This window comes from Amphibalanus amphitrite, unplaced genomic scaffold (assembly GCF_019059575.1).
Source record: "Amphibalanus amphitrite isolate SeventyFive unplaced genomic scaffold, NRLGWU_Aamphi_draft 000484F_arrow, whole genome shotgun sequence".
Classification (NCBI taxonomy): domain Eukaryota; kingdom Metazoa; phylum Arthropoda; class Thecostraca; order Balanomorpha; family Balanidae; genus Amphibalanus; species Amphibalanus amphitrite.
Genome location: NW_024881978.1, coordinates 307,017 through 330,955, shown reverse-complemented (window position 1 = coordinate 330,955; position 23,939 = coordinate 307,017). Strand labels below are relative to the sequence as shown.

General features: G+C 47.6%; 1 protein-coding gene and 1 long non-coding RNA gene across 2 annotated transcripts in view; both read right to left on the bottom strand.

Moving 5' to 3' along the window:
* Positions 1-2,771: 2,771 nt before the first annotated feature.
* Positions 2,772-23,939, bottom strand: part of LOC122392391 (monocarboxylate transporter 10-like) — a 42,262-nt gene continuing 21,094 nt past the window's right edge. Inside the window, exons 4-8 of the mRNA XM_043387196.1 lie at positions 21,287-21,498; positions 14,912-15,052; positions 5,148-5,373; positions 4,675-4,853; positions 2,772-3,950 (exon numbers count right to left, since the gene is read on the bottom strand). Of these exons, the coding sequence (XP_043243131.1) occupies positions 3,903-3,950; positions 4,675-4,853; positions 5,148-5,373; positions 14,912-15,052; positions 21,287-21,498 (806 nt within the window). The 3' untranslated portion in view covers positions 2,772-3,902. The remainder of the gene's footprint in view (positions 3,951-4,674; positions 4,854-5,147; positions 5,374-14,911; positions 15,053-21,286; positions 21,499-23,939) is intronic.
* LOC122392392 lies at positions 7,253-11,885 on the bottom strand. Its single transcript, XR_006258508.1, has 3 exons — positions 11,675-11,885; positions 11,072-11,192; positions 7,253-7,746 (listed from the first exon to the last, which is right to left on the bottom strand). It is a non-coding gene; the product is annotated as an uncharacterized LOC122392392 (long non-coding RNA).

Sequence of the window (23,939 nt, the reverse complement as noted above, 5' to 3'; positions counted from 1 at the left end):
GGCATTGAGTTGAGTCAAAAACATTTAGGAACATGAGTCAGCTGACTCATCTTTCTAGAAACAATAGGTATACATATAAGCTTTTCATTCTCCCCCCGCTTAAAAACTTAGGCCTGGCCCTGCTGCCGGATTTTTTTCACCCCCCCGCTCAACAACTTTTTTATCTGAGTCAATTTTGAGTCAACATACTTGACTCAACAAAAAATTGAGTCAAGTTTGAGTCAACTCATATTTTCATTGAGCCGCTTGAGTCATGAGTCGAGTCAAGGGAAAAAATCAGCTCCTTGTTTGAGTCAGAGTTGAGTCAGGGCTTTCTGAAGTTGAATGATGAGTCGAGTCGGCAAATTTTTTTGAGTCGAGCACAACCCTGCTTTTAACAGCAAAATTTTGAGCCGTTAAAATGCCGGTTTTTGTCAATGTTCAATACCATACCCTACCGGTCACTCGTAAGGCTACATTTTGTGAGTTGTGAACAACCGGTATAACTGCAGGCTGCAGCACTGAGCTGGATTGAAACGCTGCTCGCCTGCGCAGCATATCCTATCATTTCATGTTCGATGGTGCCGTTTTGTAATTTATATTACGGATACGGAGTTATGGAGTGATTTAAACGAATATGATAATTCATCAGAGATGCTTCCAGCTTGTCCTGCTTCTATCCTCTGAGGTGACACTCTGTCATATGACCGTAGCTGCCGAACGACATCTATCATAATTTAACCCTATTCCTGGCGGGGGGGGGGGGGCCTCAGGAGCCCCCCCCCCTGAGGTTTTTTGGTTATTTCTCCCAAACGCATTGAGCTAGGAAGCTCAAATTTTCTGACTTTTCCTAAAAGGCTTCTACGCAACATGTCTGAAAATTTTGAGTTGATCTGACCTCAGGTCAGGTCACCAGAGGCGGTTTGGTGACCCTACCTCAGAAAAGTTTGCAATCACGCCAGAGCTAGAGTTTTTGACCGATCAATTTCTTCTCTTCAGGCTTTAGTTAGGGTACCAGTATGTGCAATTTGTTTATCTCGGAATTTTGATATCGGTGACCTAAGGTCAGGTCAGTTTCGCGACCTCCCCATTATAAGTCAATGGGGGAAAAATCAACTCCCTGTTTTTACCACTAAAACGGGTCGGAATGGCCCCATATACCATACATGACTTCATATACGATCAACCTTCACTACCTTGAGGTCTGTTTTGCTGTTGGGCAGCTGTGAGGTCATGTGACGTCATCAAAGGTCACCAAAGGTTTTTGGCCAATAACTCCGTACAGGAACAAGATACAGACGCGTGAATGGTCTCATTGTGTTCAGCTCGTCAAGACGCATCGAATGATATACATGATGACCTCGAGGTCACGTGACCTGAGGTCAACCTTTGACCTTGACCTTTCGAGGTCAACATATATATCATTCGATGCGGATTGACGAGAGGATCACGATGATGCCCTTAGTTTGTTCCTATCTTGACTAATTCGAAAGTTATTCGAGAAAAACTCTCCATATCTAGCGCCGCCCTTTTGACTTTTTCGACCCCTGTGACGTCATCTTTGACCTGACCTGAAAATGACCTTAGTAAAAATTGTAGATCTTGACCGTGCGTATCCGATGCCGTTTACCGTTTGTCGCTGCGATGTGTAGTTTTTGAGATCTGAAGGGGGGGCCGAATCGCTCCCCCCCCGCCAGTTTCTTGTCCCGGCGGAGCCCGCCAGGAATAGGGTTAACCCTAGAACGCCTAGGGGGGGGGGGGGTTGTATCAACCCCCCCCCCTGAGGTTTTTTTTCGAAGTGCACGCTAAACGGCTTGTCGTAGCGGGCTGAAATTTTCAATACCCTCTGGGGCAACCTTTGCGCATCTTTTGCCGAAAAAAAAATTGATCGGGTCATGTCAGGTCACGGAGTTATGACGTCATAAGAGGTACAGCCCCCGGCCGACAGTTACCAAACGTGTGCGCCGAATCCCTAGGTTTTCTGCCGGTGATACCCACATTGTTTGATGGATCATGATGAAACTTCCCATGCACGTTGGGGCAAGCATTGGCTATCGTGTGGTGCAAGAAAATTGACCGGGTCAGGTCAGGTCACGGAGTTATGACGTCATAAGAGGTACAGCCTCCGGCCGGATTTTCACGAAGTGTGTACCGAGTCCCGAGGTTTTCTGCTGATGCTATCCACATTGCAATGGATATCCACATATCTTTTCTGAGTCGTTACCTACAGTATTTATAGCGGAGCAGTGGTCAACAGCCGACGAATCGGGACAAACACCGGAGGGTGATGTGACACCATATCACTCATCAGCAAAAGGCCTCTTACTTTTATAGGGTAAATACACCAAAAACACCATATATGATGCAGAATTGAGTGGGGAATACGTTGTTGAAGGTTTGAAGTTAATATCTCTCACCGTTTTGCCGCAATCGTTGCGCAAAGTTGAAAAAGTTTGATTTTTTCGGAAAATTTGACCTTTGATCGGTCATAAGTAGGTCAAATGTTGACCTAGGACCAAAAAATATACCACCAATCGCGAGATCTCGTTGAGAGCAATCCGTTGGTTTTTTCCGCTAAGCTCTACGACCTTCCGTTTCGAAACGCCAGGGGGGGTCGTAACAACCCCCCCCCCTGGTCGTTCGTGTTATGAGAAATGGCCTGGTCGTGCGAGGGTTAAAGTTTTGACATGATGCGCTGATTCTGACGTTGTGACGCTGTGATATATATTATCCAACTACCCCTTGCGCAATTGCCCAAGTATCCCCATTTACCCAGATGAGAATTGACGTAATAAAGATTGGACATCGTTTATTTGTCTACATGGCATCATCATTGTTGCACACATCTTATAAGGACACAAAATATACGCTGAAAAAGCGTTTTGTCACATCGTAACGTCACACACGAGAGTCATGCAAGCACATATCAACTTCCAGCGGCCAATTCGTCATAAAGGTTGTCACTACTCATTGCAATTACACATACCCACATGTGTTTACGTTGCAATTAAGTGTTAACCTAATCCAGTTAACCTCGATAACAATTCTCAAACCGAACGGGCTATGGACATTAAACTCGGTCCTTACAGGCACCTTTAAGTGCTCAGTCCCAGAGCGCTTCAGCCTGTGTGCTTGTAATCGTTTTTATATGTTTTATAGACATAATTCCATTATCCGTTTATTTTTCCTAGTCAATAGGGGATCATTTCGATCATGCCCCTGTGCCTGCATTAGTTATACGGATGTAACAGATCCTTGGGCCCTATGGGATGTGCGTCTAAGGGAAGCAATGCGCGCGCCGAAAAGCGACGAGGCTATTCATAAATTGACCTCCTTGTCTAAATACGTGGGCATTGGACACTGGACAGTGTACAGTCCTTTACTTACAGTGTACAGTCTTGTACTTACCTACCCTTTCGGATGTGATACTCTCAGAAACAACAAATATAGGTTCTTATCCTTTGACAAACAGACACGTTGGGTTGGGTCGATGGAGCAGGGGGACAGGGATTGAGGCTGGGAATCTCTATAAAAGGGTGTTAAATGCTTCTTTCTTTTAATATCTCGAAGAAATAGCATCCTGTCGGTATCTAAGGTACGAAAATAAATATTAAGCACGTACCGAGCTAGAACTAAGAGGGAATTGTTTGGTTGGTGGACAATGGGATTAATAAGTAAAAGGGCAAAGTAACAACTCTGATAGCAATATATGCTAGCCCTGGAAGCACTGATATGCTTTCACATAAAAATACACACATGTCATTTGCGTACGCGAACTCATTTCCATTCACCCCATTGAGGACACATCGTTCGACTGTTGACGTTATCAAACTCTGTTGACGTCACCAAGATCCGTTGATGTCATCAGAGCAGCTCGGACTTTGAGCGGACGACGGCTGAACTGCAGCTTCTGTCTCCGGACGCTAGACGGCGTGCGAGGCGGCACCCAGCAGCTGCTCACACTGCGGCAGCTGGCGACGTGAGTGAAAATATAACGGTCAGATTCTGATCATCCATTGCAAGATTTTGTCGTAGCCAGGACCAACTCATCCCTCAGGCCCAGCCCACCCCATTGATTGCACACCCCTGTTCCGGCCCGGCGCCCGACGGTCCCGCTAGGCCCTGGGGCAACCGTTCGAGATGGTGGGAGGGCTGTTCGGTGTTCCACCAAAGAACAACTCCCAGGGGGTTTAGAACCGATGCGGATGGGCCCGGCGATAATTAAATGGAGACTATATCCGTTGACCATAGTGTCCTTTCGATGTGTTACGTGCGCCGAATTTATGTAAATATTTCACGTTTCTCGTAAGGTCGCGCAGTTGGCAGCGGACCTAAGTGGCGTTTCAACCAGCCTGTAGTGGCTGGCGCCGAGCCCAGAATGAGCTGAGCCACAGTTAGACGATACAATAGAGTTGCTTATTTACGGTGCACCCGTGATTCCTTTGGCGCGGTTCTAACAATGCTGAGGATTTCAGTCACTAATCAGACGGAAAAGTATACCTATACAAAGCACTGCTCAATTTCGTGTTTTAGTGAGCCCTTCATAAATCACCAATAACTTTGACTCCATGCAAACGTCCTCTCTCGCCCCTCCGTCGATTACTTTCCATGATGTTCACATAGTTGAACTTTAGTGTCTCCTTTCTCATCTGTTCATTATCTGTTCCCTCGCCTGTTCATTATCTGTTCCCTCACCTGTTCATGGTGCTCGTGGCCGTCTGCGTGTGCGGCGGACATTTTGCGCTGCTGGACGGCGTCGGGCAGGGGCGCGGCGATCCGGTGGATGAGGCACATGGCCACAGCGGCCAGGATTGGCGGACAGCCGGCCAACACGAACGCCGTCTGGTACGAATGCGTGTGATCGTACAGCATACCTGCCGAAATGTACAGAATGGCTTGGTAATAGGTATATCTAAGACAGAGTATCTTTAGATGATATCGGAGCGGGGTGTATGACCAGAATGTTAAGTAACTATAGGTATAACCATGCATGTATTATACACCGGGCAATTCATGAAGCCTGAGCATGGTTTCTGACCGATGAGAGCTTACGATAACGTTCAAATTGTTCCATGATATTTCACTTTGGGCGTAAAAGAATTTATTTTGGAACATCGCCAGTACGTTGGCTGTGGAAAGGAATGTGCCATAGTTTTTAGGGGACTCACCGGCCACTGGGGGTCCGACGGTGAGCGGAACCGAACAGAGTGTGAGCAGGAAGCCGATGGCCTGCGAAGCGCCGGCCGGGCCGACCAGCTCAAAGGCGATCGGTCCCAGCAGTGAGATGAAACAGCCGTCGAACAGACCCATGGCCAGGACGATGGCAACGAGCAGCGGGAACGACCGGCAGAACGCTAGCGTCACCGTCAGCGTGCCAATCACCAGGAACGATACCTAATGTGGAGCGGAGAAAACAAGGGGGTCAGCCTCAGGGAATGGCGCGTGGTGATACAGGGGAACGACACGCAATGTGGTACAGAGAACGGCGCGTGGTGATACGGTGGAACGGCAGACAATGAGACATCTATGTCACGGAACACAGCGAGCGACGCGTGGTGATCAGTGGAACGGCGGACGACGGAACGATACCTAATGGGGTACAAAAACGGCGCTGGTGATTCACTAGAGCGGCAGACCACACGGGAACGACATTTGGTAGATTCAGAGAACGGTACATGACGATTTCATTTCATCTCCCTATTTATTCACGCATCAACGAAGGGGATATTCCCAATGACAGGTGAAGTCAATGATAAAAATAGGTCAATAGATGAAAATAAATGCTACTCGTATATTGAAACGACATCTATCGGAAGCCGGGAACGCCGCACGGTGAACCGTTCAACTCGAACTATAGGCAACTTGTATGATTGGCATCTTCATTCTTGTCTCTCTCCAAACAAACTGCAGCTGTCGTGGCACATACTGAGGTGTCGAACACGATGTGCAACTGGTCTGGATGCTGACCTTGCATCTCCCATTGTCTCGACCTCCCGGCCTGACTTACGACACTTTTGTAACACTGGTGCAGCTGCACCGGAGGGGTCTGGCCTGTGCCATGTCACTCCGATGACTGATCCGTTCGACCTGAGCCCGTCTCTTCGGCGATGATAGATCCCCTGACACTTTGCGTTGTACGTATAACGTTACATTTGTTCATTAGTGATGGGTTGTGTCACAATTTGCTGACGACGCATTGATCGTGCATGTCCCTTTGGGACGCGGGGATTCTCACGGTCTCAGAGCAGACCGTATGTCAGCAGGGTCACGACCTGTCGTCTACGAGGTCATGACCTCTGTGTCTGCCTGAGGGGACACCTGAGTCGATCGTGACACAGCAGAATCCATTGCTGGTAGTACTTTGTGACACTGTATCACAGGTCATTGGCCCGACAGCAGCAAAACCTTGAAGAAGAGCAGTTGTTCCAACCTGCAGGTTCTCACAGCTTGTGAGTACCTATGTTTCGTAATGACGTCAAATCACTCTCTTACTTTAATTTGATTTTATACCTGTGAAGACCCAAAAAGACACCATCCAGAGCGTCTCGATTCGAACCCTACACTGTAAAAAATCATAACACGTTTCGTGTTATATGGACAAAAACGACTCGGTATAACCGTGTGATGTTACACGTTTAGTGATGTTATCTTACACGGAAAGGCCGTGTTAAGTAACACTAGAACGAGTTCTAAGTCTGTCGTTTGTAGTGTTCCGCTACTCGCTAAAGACGTGTTACGAGTTTGATAACTCGTCATTGACTTTCTAGTGTATCGAAAGGCGTGCTACAATACTCGCATTAAACATGTAATGTGTTAATTAGCTACACTCGTGTTACTGTGCTCTGCTTAATATCGCTGCGGAATCCTAAATGGTGTTAACATATCGGAGTGTAAGATGTTATTGAGCACGCCAAAAACGTGTGACGTGTTTCGTAGCTCGGTTCGTGTTCATATACTTCCCGTCCAGTACCTCCTTTTAGAATGTATATTAACGCAAAATGAGCTGCATTACACGATTCAATGATCATGTTGAATGAATATATGAATATATAATTCATGTGGACTTATTGCGATGAAAGACGTACCTTCTTTGATGCAAACGGGGCTGTAACAGGCCCAGCCGCGTTTAAACAGAGGTAACGTCTTTAACCGCAATAAATCGACATGAAGTATACATTTATACAACTCATTCCACATAATTATTGAGGCGTGTAACACAGTTCGTTTTGCTTTAACACACATCCTCGTTAGCCAAGTTCATTAAGTCTCAGAGTACAGATCTACTCATTATATATTTCAACAGATTGTTCACAGTAAACAATACACATGCGCTCTGAGCCTCATCAGAAGTAACGCCACGGCGGACGAGCAGTGGACAGTGGTCCTCCGCGATCAGCAACACTAGTATTATGAAAGACACCTATAAACAACACGTCTTTGGGCCTGGCGATGAGAGAGTAGAGGTGCCGTTTCACATGCATTCACTGGCGCGGTCCTCAGCTTGTCGAGCCGCGGTCGTCGCAACGATTTTTTAACGACTTTCCGGTCGACATTTGGGAGAGCTCTTGCGTCAATACTAGCTGGGAGTTCTGAGCGCTGGGGCATTGAATTTTCTCATTGAACACGGGGAACATTGCCGCACAAACTAGGAGGCGCACACTCAGAGGCGTGTTGTCTTCGGAGATGGCAGCCTCGCTCCCCTCCACCCATGACACTAGCGGTACGAGAGGAAATTCTAAAAAGCGTCCAACTTCTCCCGGTCCGTGTCTGAAATAAGAAAGAAATAATGTTAGTAATTGACGAAGTGCATGAGTGAACGGCATAATGATACATACCCTAACCTTCGCACGGGTGGGGGGTGGGGTGGGGGGGGGGGCGTTTTGGCCACACCTGCCAGTTTTTTTGCGAGTGTAAAAAACTCGGCGAGCAGCGCTGCGAAACTTGGTATAGCTTATAATACATCAATTTTACATCGTGAGTAATATTTTCGATCCCGGGTCACATAAGGTCAGGTCACAGGCCAAGTTAACCCGCGCATGACTGGGGGGGGGGGCTCTACAGAGCCCCCCCTCACGTTTTTCAGCAATATCTTCTAAACTGTTTGACGGATCAACACGAAACTTGCGATACCCTCAGAGGCATCAATTTGACACCTTGTGTTAAAATTTCAACTTTCTAGCTACCATAGTTTAACCGTAAATGACGTCAGAGTGACGTCATGTCGGCCGATTTTCATGCAAAATACTGAATTACGGCAAACGCTCTCAAGAGCTCAGTTTTAAAGCTAGATCCATTTTCTTTGCATGAGTGGACTACAAATACACGTAGCTTTTAAACTGCTATCTCGAATTTTGAAAAATTGGAATATTTTGAAAAATATGTATTTACAATTACAAAAATATATTTTTTGATTTTTTCAAAAAGATTTTGACTTTTCGCAAAAACCGGAATACATGTGATAGAACACACCCTGATGAACTACCTTTGCAAGTTTTAGCCCAATATCTTCAAAAATAGCCAAGTTATTTGCATTATTGTCAAAATTTTACAATTTTATGTTTTTCAAATCCATTTTTCAGTACGTTTTTGACGTCGTACAGCAATATAATTGGCACCATCGTGTTCCTGAGCTCAAACTGCATCTGATAGGCACCTTTTTTGTTGAAAAATTTCATTTTCAAAATTTGACCTTTTCTGACCTGAAAGTGGCCTGACCTCCGGTAAATTCAGCTGACAATGACCTCAAATGACACAGACGACACTATATTCGCTACGAGTAAAATGGACCATAAAACCTGCGTCACGTGACCGATACATGATATACAATTTTCGTGACCTAGGATGACCTGGCCTTGACCTTAAAAATTCAAAGTAAAAGTTCGGTACCCTCAGGGTATCTAAGGCATCCGTCAAGGAGTGCGTAAACCAAAAATGAGCCTGATCTGACCGGCGGTCCGGCGGTCAGAGCCTAAATTGTGAACTAGCAAAAATGTCGATAGTTTTTTCTTTGACCTGACCTGTGACGTCATCGGTGACCTCGAGGTCAATTAAAATAGGTTTCGCTCGACAGTTTTTCCAGGGCTATCAGATGCCGTTTGAATTTTGACGATCGGCCCAGTAGTTTCGGAGATAGGAGGGGGGGGGGGGGCTCTCCAGAGCCCCCCCCAGTCACTCGCGTTATGGAAAATACCCCAGTCATGCGCGGGTTAAGTGATCATGCCTCTTTAAACTTTGTGATTCAGTCATTTCTAAAGTATATTCGTACATCCCAGAAGTTTGAAACTCATGCTATTGCATGAGCTTGTCAGTATGAACAATTTGCATCTCTCGGAATTTTGATATCTGTGACCTAAGGTCAGGTCGATTTTGTGACCCTCCACTGACTTTTAGTCAATGGAAGAAACTTGAAATCCGCTTCTTTTGGCCGTAAATACCCTCAAACATCGGGACACAGATGAACATGGCACAATGAACCAGAAAATTGCACCTGTGACCCCTTTAATGCCTCTGAGGTCATCTCAGGTCACGAACCGTCTCAAACAGTTTCTGAAAACACCAGGAATGTGTTCAGCTTAACAATACGAATCGAATGACATGCAACATGACCTTTTCCGTGACCTTGACCTGAGGTCAAATTTTTAAGTTGACCTTTTCGGGTCAACTTATAGGTTATTCGACGCGTCTCCTCGACGTCATTTTTCTTTGACCTATGACATCACAGGACGGCAAGCAAGGTCAAATTGTAGCAGTTTATAATGACAAACATTTTATTACTAAAGTGACTTATCATTTAAAAGAGACGACAAAACGTTGATACCTATTTAGTCAGGGAGAGAGGGGCAAGTATCGTAGATATTACTCTAGACTACTTTCAGTACCTAACAAGTGCTGAAAAAAAAATCGGACGCCACAAGAACAGTCGCTTTTTATTTTTTAGTCTTGCAAATAACTACATATATCACTGGCAGTTTATACACACATATTTTGTTAATTTTTAGGATGTGTATGGTTACGAAACGGGAGATGTTCAAAACCGTGACACTTTTTGAGACACCCTGTAAAGGCAATAAGGAATAAGGATCTCTCCGACATATGCTCCGTTTTTAACTTCGCTAAATTAAAAAACCTGGCGGAGTTTTGAGTGTAGAAATATCAAAATCATGATATTTTTTTTCGGAAATTTTGTGGCAGCAGTTTCCTTTGCCATGCATTTTGTACCTAATGTGCGATTTTTGAGTCTCTTGATTGAAAATCTATTTTGTGATTTATTCCCGTGAACGACTTTTTTATTTTTTAGACGGAAAATGTCCGAACATGACCTCAGTTTGACCCCCATAACTCATGACCCGAGGTGACCTAGGACGCATTTTTCAAGAGTTGAGTGAAATTGATGTCCGGAGAAGTACTAGAATCGGCGAGTTAAAAATCGCGGCCGTTTTTGAGTTATCAGCGAGAAACAACAGGGGTGCCTCCCACTCCCCAGCGGGTCGCGGGCGTCGCGGGTTAAGCTTGCACCCTTTACTGAAGTGACCGTCCCTTGACCTCTAAATGGCCATTCCCTGCCATTATACTCTACACGAAAGGCCAACGTTTATAAACTAACACATACTTGGCGATTAGGTAAGTTCACCATCGACTCTATAGTTTATACCTATTATCGGTAACGTTCAACATCAACCCTGATCAACCCAATAGCCAATGCACATCAAAATACAGACGGCTGAGTTTCGGCGTCCGGATCCGTCCGCCGGAGGAGGCAGTCAGCCGTCGCTATGGCAACGGCCTGGCGCTTGGACAGCGGGACAGCTGACCACGGGAGCGGGACGAGAGAGGAGGGAGGGGCCTTGGGAGGGAGAGCGCAGGGGTAGAGCGGGGCGCCGGGGCGCCCGGGCTCTCGTCGGATTTGGGTAATCGGTTATGCTTTTGACGATAATAAATATGTTAAACATGTGATTTTAATTTTCAATATCGGCTTCATATTATAGAAGGCAAAATCCTAGTCTACTAAAATACAACACAACAGAGTCCCATGCAGACACTAATTGTGATTTGTGATATGTGAAATAATAAATCGGCAGAAATAGGACAATACCTTCTTATCCTGTTAGCAGTTGAGCCGCATTCATCAAGGAATGAAGTCCTGCCTGACAGTCTTGAGCTCTGACTGTGGGACTTCGAGATTGACCTTCATTCTGCTCATCTTGAGCCATATTCTGAAATAAATAAATTGTGTCAGTTCGCAGCCAAACAGATGTCTACCTACTTCTTATCCACAGACAAATGGAAAAGCAGAGGGAGATACCATGGGAAAGAGAGAGAGAGAGAGAGAGAGAGAGAGAGAGAGAGAGAGAGAGAGAGAGAGAGAGAGAGAGAGAGAGAGAGAGAGAGAGAGAGAGAGAGAGAGAGAGAGAGAGAGAGAGAGAAACCAGGCAGACTAATTATAACTAGCTGGTAGATACATAGCAAAAGTTGAAAAGGTACAGTCAAAATTATTCATGTAAGTAGCATGTTTACAAACGCACACATAGCCACCAGTGGTGGAGTGACAGAATGAGAATCAGGGCCGAGGGCTCCTCCTTTCCATCCATAACGCCACGCTACACGGATAATATTTATGTAACCACACCTAAAAGGCATTTAATATCACTGATGTTATTGCTAAGAAAAATTTGGAGCAAGTATCACTTGTACTTACCAACAAGACGTCACACGCAGCACAGACACGACCTCCCTGGATCGCACAAAGATGGCGACTGAGGCCCACGCGGCGCTGCATTTGGCGCGAAACTGAACCGAGTAAGTTAACAACCCACAGTGTTAATTGGTGTTAATGTCCCTCAAGATCGCGGCCCAAATAACCCCATTCGGGTTTTTAAACTCGACGCAGAGGGGTAAAACACGGCAACGTGTCATTCAACCAGTGGCGGCGGATTCGATTTTGGCGTGGGGGGGCAAGATCCCAGTCGAGATGATGTCATAGGCGGATCCAGAAAGGCGTTTTCGACGCTGTAGGGGACATACCCCCCCAAAGTGTCCAAAATCCAAAAACTCCTCGGATTTCGATTTCGATTACTGCTGAACAGTATAAAAAAAAAAATCCTGATAAAAATGTAATTATTAGGAAACATAAGGTACGTTTTGTCTATTTCGGGCGATGCAGGGGCAGGGGGAGGGGAGTAAATATTTGCTTTAAATGCCCGCTCCCTGGATCCGCCAGTGGACGATGTAACGCATTTCGTATTGCTGTATTAGAAAAAAGCTCCAATGGGAAAAAATTGTGCCATAACCCGATCGCATATCAGATGTTGAAGAACGGTGCCAAACCTTTTGAAGTAGGCGAGCGCTGCTCTTCAATGAGGTAACTCGTTACCATTTCCTCTGTTCATTTTACGTTGGATTTTCGTTTAACTTTCTTTAAAAAGTATTTCTGAGACAGATATCAACTGAAACTAGCTCACAGCGGGAGGAGACCGCTCAAACATTCAGAGACAGTCGGTCGCATCTAAACCTATTGGGACAGCGATCCGCCAGAAACCCTCCCCAAGGCAGTAGTTCGCCAACTAAGCTCACCGAGACGGGCTGTCTCGATGGGTTTATACAGTAAGCCTACAGCAAGGCTTAACTAAGGCCCAAATGCTCGTCAAGCTGGGAACGGAGGGCTGAGGTGAGAGAGCGCGGCGGCGGGCTGGGGTGAAGGAACGGTGGACTGGAACGAGAATCCAGAAGCTCTGGATGGGGCGTTTCTTTATTAGGGCTTTAGGGTGCGCTGACTGCGGTAAGGTCCAAATTATCACACCAAATTTTGCCATGACATCTACCGGTTCAGGCACTCGAGAATCAGCGGCCAGTGATATCTGCAAAGACGAAGCATTTCCAACCCAGCTTCAGCCTGGTGTCAGGGCGCCTCAGGTGGCTTTAATTACAGTTGCACATATCAAACGACCTCAGTGCAGCAAGTCTGTGGCCGAAACCATTCGGAACAGACTTCAAGGAAAAGTGAGACAAGGTTAGTGCTATCGTTAAGTGCCATTATAGACTTGGGCCCCGTTGGCTTGACCCACTGGAAGGTGGTAGTTATCGGACGCTGCGGGGCATACTCATTTTTTCCCAAAATGCCTTAGATTTTGCTTTCGTGTTCATGGGCGGCGGAACGGGGAGGGCACCGGGGCACCGTGCACCCTCCTTTTGATTTTGGCATTTTAACGTTAGCCCTATGGGCGTTGCATGGAAAGAATGGGACCAAAAGTCGGCAGTGCCCCCCCCCCCCTTAATTGAAGGTGTTCCGCCGCTACTGTTCGTGTTTGATGCTCTTTATTCTATAGCCAGCCTTACGACAGAGGGGGGCCCACTAATGATTAGTGCCCTAACCCTCAAAAGTTTCCAACATTAATTTTTACTTTTTTAATGGTGAAAACTGAAATAAAGCGGATATTGAACTGTGAACATCCAGTTTTTACACTGGCCCCACACAAGCCTCCGAATGCCCAAAGCAGATCTCTGATGACTGGCCTTTGGGTGTCATACCATACCGTGCATTGGTCAATGTGGTCAATGTGTACGACCTCGGCGTTTACCATTTTATGCGCTGGAAACTGTTGCGCTCGAAAAAATCAGGGGAGTGGCTTATTATGCGCGCTCATCAGTCCTAACTACCCGCAAGCGAATGGCTAGCCCTTCCGTCTCCGCTCGCTTGCGATTTGGCATTTATGTAGGTACAAAATAGCGGCAAACGACCACTGAAGGTATGAGTTGCGTCTCTCGCACACTTAAAATATATTTAAATCGAATCTGAAAAGACAAAAAAATGATATAAAGCGGAAATGGTTAGCATTTACACATATTCAAAAGGCACCGTTGGACAAACTGTAGGAGCGCAAAGCTGCAATATGGTTATGAAAATTACCACATGCAATAGAAAATATGCAATAGGCTATGAAAATTTTCCTCATGTTTAGGGCACAAATTATGGAGGGGCAAGAATATACGTTTACCCCTCCTCCAAAAGTTTCCTAGGGGACGGTGCCTCCTCTGCCACCCCGTATCCGTCGCCCCTGTAAGCGGTCACTGAAGGCCTGGGCTGCCGCTGCGTCACGTTGACGCTTATAATGCCTCCAAAACTAGGTTGAAGAGAGGAAACTTCAGTTGAACGCGAACGTTTGCCATTTAAGAAAGGCAACGTATGATAAAGTATATGGGCATCTGGTTACATCTTCAGATGATCGAACAGAATAATCAGCTATGTGGTTTCTTGTCTAAACTTTGTCACAAATTATGGGGGGGCAAAAAGATACTTTTGCCCCCCACGAGTTTGCCAGGGGGGGCAGCTGCCCCCCCCCCTGCCCCCCCGAATCCGCCGCCCCTGCATTCAACACGGTAGAACCGTGCGCAAAGATGCTTCCACAAAATCGTATTCGTGTTTCGGAACACAGTGTCCGCCAATTGCGGGTATGAATACATGGCGATTACTCGAACACTGTCATTGTACATGGGGATTCCGAGCTAGTTCATCCTGATTTGGACTAACGTGTTTTGCTTCGCAATAAGGTTTAAATTACTCGATAAATACGGATTCATTAGCAAGTTACTTGTTTGAACACATCGTTAAAGTGAGTCAGAAAACTCAAACTGTGCTAACATTTTTTACAGTGTACAGCCGAATCCAACCTATACACGGCTCGGCTGTCTGATTCGCTCTTGGATTTAGGGTATTCCAGCATCCAGACACGGTCGAGCCGCTGGTATCAGAAACCGATCAGGCCAAACCTAAGCCCAGGGATTTCAGAGCTTTCAGCGGCGGCCACACAGTAACTGGCAGGTACATACAATAGCATTGATTTTATACGAATATCGAAATAAAATGGTATGCCTACAAGAATCCAAATTCGAAAATGGGCGCCGTTGCTGCTCCACGATTCTCTGGCCATACCCTCACCTGTTGGAGGACGATCTTGTTGAAGCGCGGCATGTCGGCTATCCTACCGAACACCAGCCGTCCCAGGCCGGACGTGGCACCCAGACACGGCACGAGCCACGTGCCGTCCCACGCCGGAAACGACTGGCGCACGTACTGCACCTGAGGCGGGCACGGGTCACAACAGGTCAACGGAAGGGTCAGGCTCAGCACTGAGGTCATCAGGTAACCAGCTCTTCGCGAGGAAATGTTATCGCACTATGCAGTATGTACACCCTTCTTTCTATGTGTTTATGTAGATTGCTTTTGACTAAGAATAAACATCAAATTGCAAGGTCCAACTGATGTCATTGTTGTCACTTTGGTTATCACAGGAGAGGGATACGCTAGTTTGGTAATGCGATATCGAGTGGATGCAGACTGGCCGTCACGTGGTTAGCAAGATCGCTAAAGCAGCATAAGACGCGGCTTTGTTTTTTTTCAGCTTGTGACCAAATTCAATATCCCGCGCCCTGCTGGGGGGGTGTTTGAACACCCCCCCCTTGCGGTTTTTCGCGAATATCTCAAAAACGGCGGCGCGGAGCGCCGCCGTTTTTGGTACACCTTATCATACATCAATTCTACACATGTTGTGAAAATTTCAGACCAAGGTCATTCAAGGTCAGGTCACCAGGTCACTTGAAGTGACCTCACCTCATAAAAAGTTTCAATGTCTGTCATAGCTACACCGAGTGACCGATCGCTTTGAAACTTTCAGCGATTGCTAAGAGCAATAGCATGTACAAAATGTATATCTCAGAATTTTGATATCGATGACCTAAGGTCAGGTCAATTTTGCGACCTCCCCATTATAAGTCAATGGGAGAAAATTGAAATGCGCCTCTTTTGGATGAACGACATTATAAACACTCCCAAACACCGAATTACAAGTGGTTTAGACACACTGAACATGAAAATGGTGTCCGTGACCCTTGTTTATGCCCTGAGGTCATCTTAGGTCACGAATGGTATCTAACAGTTTTTCGCAAATAACTTTTGATAGAGGCATGCTAGAGCGATGAAAACGCCTTAGATGTGTTCAGCTCGACGATACGGATCGACTGATATGCAACATGACCCTTTCCGGTCAGGTCATGACCTTGACCTGAGGTCAAATTTTCAAGTTGACCTTTCAAGGTCAACTTATAGTTCATTCGATGCGTCTTGACGAGAGGAACACGAAGCCGGTAAAAGTAAGCTCGTACAGGGCTTGGGCCAAAAGTTATTGCAGAAAAACTTTCCGAAAAAATCGGCTATTTTTGCAGTTTTTGCCCCCTGCAGGCAAAACCGTTGACGTTAGGTCAAATCTGAGAGAATTACTCAGAAAGGGAGTTAATAGGGCTATCGAATGCGCTTTTCCGCGGCGCTGTAGCTCTATTGGTTCCCGAGTTATGCGTTGGCTTCTTGGAAATTTTCGACATTCGACCTGGAAATCGGCGAAATTTTGCCTTCAATGACCTCTGGTGACCTGACCTTTGACCTGACCAAAAAATTGACCAAAATGATTTCGTCATTATTTTTGACGCTCTTTCGAACGCCGCCTTCCGCGTATCGCTACGTGGCCCAGGAGCCGAGTTACAAGGGGGGGTGTTCAAACACCCCCCCCCCAGCAGGGCGTGGAAATCCAGGACCCCCAGCCGGGCGCGGGATATGATTCGCTGGAGTCTCAAGAGCGCTTTGTGGGTCACCTTCAAAAATCACATATCATTCTTAGTAGGCACGTCGCATCACAAAGGTGCATTCACGGAACAAGATCATAAAGACGTTCTATATAACTCGAGAAAATAACATAAGTTAATTGATCTAAAGCTTCTACTCCTGACTGGTGAATTTGTACGAAAGAAGTAGTCTCCAGGACACTGTGGTTACATAAGAGAAGCCCACGTAGCTGACAAAGTGAACACTCCGTCACCGCTGAAGCACCGGACCGACTATCACCCCCATCATCGCAGCTTATCCGGGGCATTACAGAACTCCGCGTCACGCCGACAAGCGAGCACCCCAACAAAGGCCGGGCTGAGCCGACCAGACGACTCGAGTGCACTCACGGTACCGTTTCGTAGAAATTAGCTCTGATCCCGCTGAACAGGGGGAGACAAAGGAATAGTTTTCCGCAGAGGAATTTAGGATGTCGATGCCGACGTGATGATTGAAAGCTAATATTACGGCGTCTGTCTAGATAGTAGAAGGGTTTTGTTTCCATTTCAATTGGCGAAGGGCTTCAAACCGCCGTATATACCTATATCAACAATTTTGACGGAAGTCGATACCTATGCGGCCAAATTCACAAGCTCAAATATCTCCGCCTGCGGTTATTTTGAACCTAAAATCGTCCTAAGCTACTCCAACCACACAAAAAAACGTTATGAAAAAAGTAGCCAGCCTAACTGATATGAAAGGAATCATAACTTGTTAAATAAATAACATTAAAATAATTAAATAATGTAAAACGCAAAATAGTTTGGGAACGTTTGATCTCAAGAACGTGCATTGGCTACACAACTGACGCCACAGGCGGATCCAGAAAGGCGTTCTCGGACGCTGCGGGGGGGGGGCATACCCCAAAAAGGTTCTTTAAACTCAAGAAACTCCTTGCATTTCGATTCCTTTACGCACTGCTTGACAATTTAAAGAAAACATTTTATCGTAAAAAAATTGTAGGTATTTCTATTCTAGAAAAAACGACAAATTTTCATCGATTTCAGGCTAAATGCCCCCCCCCCCCCTCGATCCACCATCGACTGACGCCGTTTACATGAATGTATCACAAGAAAAAATCTACACAGACCGTCTTTAAAAAGTAACAAGTTTAACTTTGGTTACATATTCTATTGGTAGAGGGCCATTTTCGAGGCAGTCATCTGTCAGCAACTGGCAACAGACAAGATCCTGGAGAGAAACGATAAAATCTCCTGAGAATTCAAGCGCGTTGCTAGTGTAAGAGGTCATAACTCCAAGCAAAATCATCAGGATCATCCTCCTTACATATTTTGAATTGCCTACTAGAAAACTAACAAAGTAAACAACTCGACCTCGACAAATGCTCACGCTCCATGTTAAGTTACATCAACTTAATACGGCATAGTATACATGACATGGCATGCAGCTCTGAAGCGCTCAAGAGCTTAACCCGCGCCCTGCTGGGGGGGGGGGGTGTTTGAACACCCCCCTTTGTGGTTTTTCGGGAATATCTCAAAAACGGCGGCGCGGAGCGCCACCGTTTTTGGTACACCTTATCATACATCAATTCTACACATGTTGTGAAAATTTCAGACCAAGGTCATTCAAGGTCAGGTCACCAGGTCACTTGAAGTGACCTCACCTCATAAAAAGTTTCAATGTCTGTCATAGCTACACCGAGAGACCGATTGCTTTGAAACTTTCAGCGATTGCTAAGAGCAATAGCATGTACAAAATTTATATCTCAGAATTTTGATATCGATGACCTGAGGTTAGGTCAATTTTGCGACCTCCCCATTATAAGTCAATCGGAGAAAATTGAAATGCTCCTCTTTTGGACGAAAGACATTATAAACACTCCCAAACACCGAATTACAAGTGGTTTAGACACACTGAACATGAAAATGGTGTCCGTGACCCTTGTTTATGCCCTGAGGTCATCTTAGGTCACGAATGGTATCTAACAGTTTTTCGCAAAGAACTTTTGATAGAGGCATGCTAGAGCGATGAAAATGCCTTATATGTGTTCAGCTCGACGATACGGATCGACTGATATGCAACATGACCCTTTCCGGTCAGGTCATGACCTTGACCTGAGGTCAAATTTTCAAGTTGACCTTTCAAGGTCAAGTTATAGTTCATTCGATGCGTCTTGACGAGAGGAACACGATGCCGGTAAAAGTAAGCTCGTACAAGGCTTGGGTCAAAAGTTATTGCAGAAAAACTGTTTCCGAAAAAATCGGCTATTTTTGCAGTTTTTGCCCCCTGCAGGCAAAACCGTTGACGTTAGGTCAAATCTGAGAGCATTATTCAGAAAGGGCGTTAATAGGGCTATCGAATGCGCTTTTCCGCGGCGCTGTAGCTCTATTGGTTCCCGAGTTATGCGTTGGCTTCTTGGAAATTTTCGACATTCGACCTGGAAATCGGCGAAATTTTGCCTTCAATGACTTCTGGTGACCTGACCTTTGACCTGACCAAAAAATTGACCGAAGTGATTTCGTCATTATTTTTTACGCTCTTTCGAACACCACCTTCCGCGTATCGCTACGTTGCCCAGGAGCCGAGTTAAAAGGGGGGGGTGTGTTCAAACACCCCCCCCCCCCCAGCAGGGCGTGGAAATTCAGGACCCCCAGCAGGGCGCGGGTTAAAGGGACCCTCCCACCTTCAAAAAAGTTAATGAATTGGCATGAAAGTGATGTCCCATGGCTCAGAAAGAGCGAAAACGAATATCTACCAAATTTCACCGAAAAATATTCACTGGTTTTTAAGATATTAGGCTTTTGCTTTTGTTTACTTTTTGGGATCTCCCCTGTTACTAGCGACTTTATTTGGAAGCAATAATTTGGCAGCCTTAAAGTGCGGCAGACGTTGCGCGCAAAGCAGCGCATACCACCACGTGTTAACGATGGTTTTAGTCTAAGATTTAAAAATCGTTAGATCTCCGCTGACGTCACAAATTCTAAGGGGGCATTCCAATGCATTAGCCCCTTAGAATCCGAAAACTGCAAGTTTGAAATTCCATATCTTCGAATTAAAGCATTTTTCGATGTTGTGAGTGCCCAAACCGGTATTTGCAGGCCATGGCCACCAATTTGGCTATCTCAACTCAAAACTAATGTTAAGGTGGGAGTGTCCCTTTAAATGTGCTCAGGAGTGTGCCATAAGCTAATTAGGTAAACCATTTCGTTGACAGCGGCTCATCTGCGCTCTTCATCTTGGAGTGGAAATGGCGACTGTAACAGACATTCACCAGGATTTTGCGCCCAGTGTGATACCTACCTGTCGCAATATGAGCTCTTTGGCTCGCTCGCCCGTCGCACCACAGCGGAATGCGAGTTAATCCAACCTTCGCGACCGTTGTTTGAAACGGCAGAGCACCATAGACACATATATTTTTGAACACTGGTGTATAGAGGTCTGCGTCATGCGTGTGACATACTGGCATTCTCGCTAATTATTTTACGCAGCATCTTAATTTCACATAAGTATGAGCTCTTTTGCTCGCTCGCCCGTCGTACCACAGCGGAATGCGAGTTAATTCAACCTTCGCCACCGTTGTTTGAAACGGCAGAGCATCATAGACACATATGTAGATTTTTGAACACTGGTGTATAGAGGTCTGCGTGTGATATAACCCTCGCCCGCACATGGGGGGGGGGTGGTTGCCACCCCCCCCCCCCCAGGTAGTCTTTCTGCTCTGCACTCAACATTTTTAGAGCTAGAAGGCTGATTTTTCGTATAGCTGCTCCTCTATCCTTTCTTGATGTCCACTGAAAATTTCAAGTTTCTGTGATTTTTGGTTTCGGAGATATGACCTTGTTTTTCAGGTCATGTCATGACCCAAATGGCCAATTCTCAACATCTTGCGTTGGCCATGGGCCTTATGAGCTTTTGACACCCTGATTTCGGCCTTTTTTGCCAGTCTTAGGTACCTCCTACCTATCATGGAACATGTTGTTCGACGATGTACAGGGGTCAAGGTCAGGGTCAAGGTCAACCTAGGTCACCTAAGATAATTGCGTTTTAGGCAAGCTGAATTTACTTTTTTTGTAGTTTTTTGACTGCATTTTTGGTAAAAGCTTCTCAGATCATGATTTCATGTAATATGGACCCAAAAACAATCAGCGCACACATCAGTATACACACAGACACACACAGACATACAAACACATATAATTGACCTTGACCTAACTTGACCTGAAATGACCTCAGCAGCAAAATTCTGGTCGGGTAGTGTGACAAAGAGGTTCTAGCTGGCTTGGCACCAGAAAACAGCATCGTCATCGGTATTTGATAAGCAGCACACTTGATATCCAACGGTGACCCAAAACAGCAACATTTTTTAGTTTGACCTGACCTGGAAGGTCAATGACTGACCTGAGAAGGTAAAACTGGGTATCATTGGATTCGGCTCTTCCCAAAGAATCTTTTTGGTCTTTACTGCTAAGCTCTATCTCCAACAGGAACGAAATGGCGCGGGGGGTGGCAACCACCCCCCCCCCCCCCCCATGTGCGTTCTAGGATGGGAAAATGGCATGTGCGGGCGAGGGATAATGGCATTCTCGCTAATTATTCTACCCAACATCTTATTTTCACATAAGTTCCGTCTAAAGTAAAAAGTAACATCGACACTCCTAGGTACTAACCTCCGTTACCAAATCAGCCTCTGGAACTCACCAGGTGCACATAGGGCACGAAGTAGCCGAACAGGCCCAGCGGCACGGCGATGGACCAGACCAGGTAGCGACGGTTGCGCCAGATGTGAACGTTGATGAGCTGACTACAGATCCATGCCGGCGAGCAGCTGGGGCGCGGGTCACCCGTCGGTCCGCCGTGCGCGTGCTGAGCGCGGAACAGGAGCACCAGGGGCACCAGAGCGCCCACCAGGCCTGTGAGGAGAGGAAGGGACATGCTAGGTCTGAGAGACAACACTATGTCTAGGGCTGAGGTCGGGTCGGAGCGTCCGCCAGCTCTGCAGTTAGGTCAGCTCTCCGACTTACCCAGCGTTGCCAGTGGGGTAAGGTCGGAGCTTCCACCTCTGTGAGGGGGAAGAGGTCGGCTCATAGCGCCCAGGATCCATTTGTGGAAGGGGGAGATCGATTCAAACTACCCATCACCCTTGTGTGGGCTGTGGAGGTGATGTCAGGTCAGGGTAGCCCCACGACAGTGGATGGGGACGATCGTCAGAATTTTAACCTCCAAATGCTGTTGTAAGTTCAGAACAAAAAGCACGGGACGAGACCGACCGAGGACATGAAAATAAGTCCGAGAGCATTACAAACGCTGCACGTTACAACTTACAACCCACGCTAACGACGCGGCCCGCACTGCTGCCTCTGCGCACTGTGCGCAGGCACCTTGTCTATTTGCGCGTGCGGATGAAACCCATTGCGTGATTGACAAACAATTGAGCGTATTGCCACCCGCGCGAGGAGATGCGTGGAGATACTGGAGGAGATACTGGATGGAGACCAATGGATGGGAGGCCCTCAACTCCGGAGCTGCCACCCGCTCTGGTTACGGAACCGGCCCGCCGACTGCACCGGACGTGTCCATGGCACACCGAGACCTGGCAAGACGCTGCACCTGGCGTACCGGTGATGATCTGGGCAGTGACCACCTGCCACAGGTGATGACAGTCACCGTCAGCGGGTGCCGGCCTCGACGGATCCGGAAGACCCGATGGTCGTTCCGGAAGGCGAGCTGGACGGCGTACACCCAAGACTGCGAGACTGCACTCACAGCCGCCGCGCCTGCTCATCTGACCGTCGATCAGCTGAGCAACCGCCTCACAGACGCCATCATGCAAGCCAGCGCGAAACACATACCCAGAGGTGCCAGGGCCGACCCGAAGCCATGGGCGCTGGACCCGGAGCTGGAGCGTGCCGTGGCGGAGCGACGAGAGGCGAGGGCTGCCCTCGATCAGTCGCCCACACCGGAGAACCGCGAGGCGTGGAAACGCGCCAAGAAGAAGGCCGCGGAGACCGAAGAGGAAGCGAGGAAGAGAGCGTTCCGGACGTTCGCCACAGAAGAGCTCAACCAACATGCGAACCTGGGCCGTATCACCAAGTTGCTCCGCAAGATGGAGGGCGGTGTACAGTCAACTGCCCCTGGCCAAGCTATCAACGGGGACCGCGGCCGCGAGGCCGTGGAGGACCGTAGCAAGGCCGAGGCATTTGTCGCAACGTACGCTGCTGTCAGCAAGCACGTGCGCAGCAAGAAGTGGGACAGGCGCACCAAGGCGGAGTTGAAAGGACGTCGGCGGGCCCCCTGCTCCTGTGGTAATAACAGGACAGACGCCTGCCAGCCTTTCTCTATGCAAGAGATGAACGCCCAGATGAAGAAGATGAAGTCGCGGAAGGCGCCGGGTCCGGACCAAGTATGCGCGGAGCACCTGCAGCACCTGGGCCCCAGAGCGCGCGAGACGCTGCTCCATCTGATCAACCCGACCTGGACAAAGGGCGCGATCCCGGCAAGCTGGAAACGGGCTACTATCATCCCGATCCCGAAGCCAGGGAAGAACCCCAAGGACGTCTCCAGCTATCGTCCAATCGCCCTGACGAGCACTGTGGCTAAGCTCGCCGAACGGATGGTGGCCGCCCGTCTCACGCACCTCTGCGAGATGCACTGTCTGATCCCGCCAGAGCAGGTGGGTTTCCGCCGTGGCCGCGCCGCTGAAGATAACCTGAGCCGGCTGATCCAGTCGGTACAAGATGGCTGGAACAAGCCGAAGGCTCGCGGCCGCCCAAAGGACGGCATCACTGCAGACAAGTTTGTGCTCGTCGCCTACGATTTCGCGCGAGCATATGATACCATCGACCACAAGATGCTCCAGAACAAACTGCTGAGACACCTACCTAAATGCCTCGTCACCTGGATCTTCCAGCTGCTCAGGGATCGCCGAGCCTGCGTGGAGGTAAACGGCGTTCGCAGCCGGGACAGGCCCTTCAGAGCCGGCCTGCCGCAGGGATCCGTGCTCGCGCCGACCCTATACACGCTCTGGGCCGCCGACCTCATCGAGGAGCTGCGCAAGGTGCCCCGCACGGACTGCTACATGTACGCAGACGACACCGCCACAGTGAGCGCCGGCCCGAACATCCAGATGGCTCTGTCCCGAGCACAGCAATCGGCAGACATGATGGCGAGATGGGCGACCAAGAACAAGATGAACATCGCCGGCCACAAAACCCAAATCCTGGTTCTGTCTCAGTGGGCCCCTGACGCCAAGAATGTCACGCTCAAGGTCGCAGGATCGGACGTCACCGCAACATCTCATGTCAAGCTGCTGGGAGTGACGCTAGACCGCCTCCTCCACTTCGGCGAGCACTGC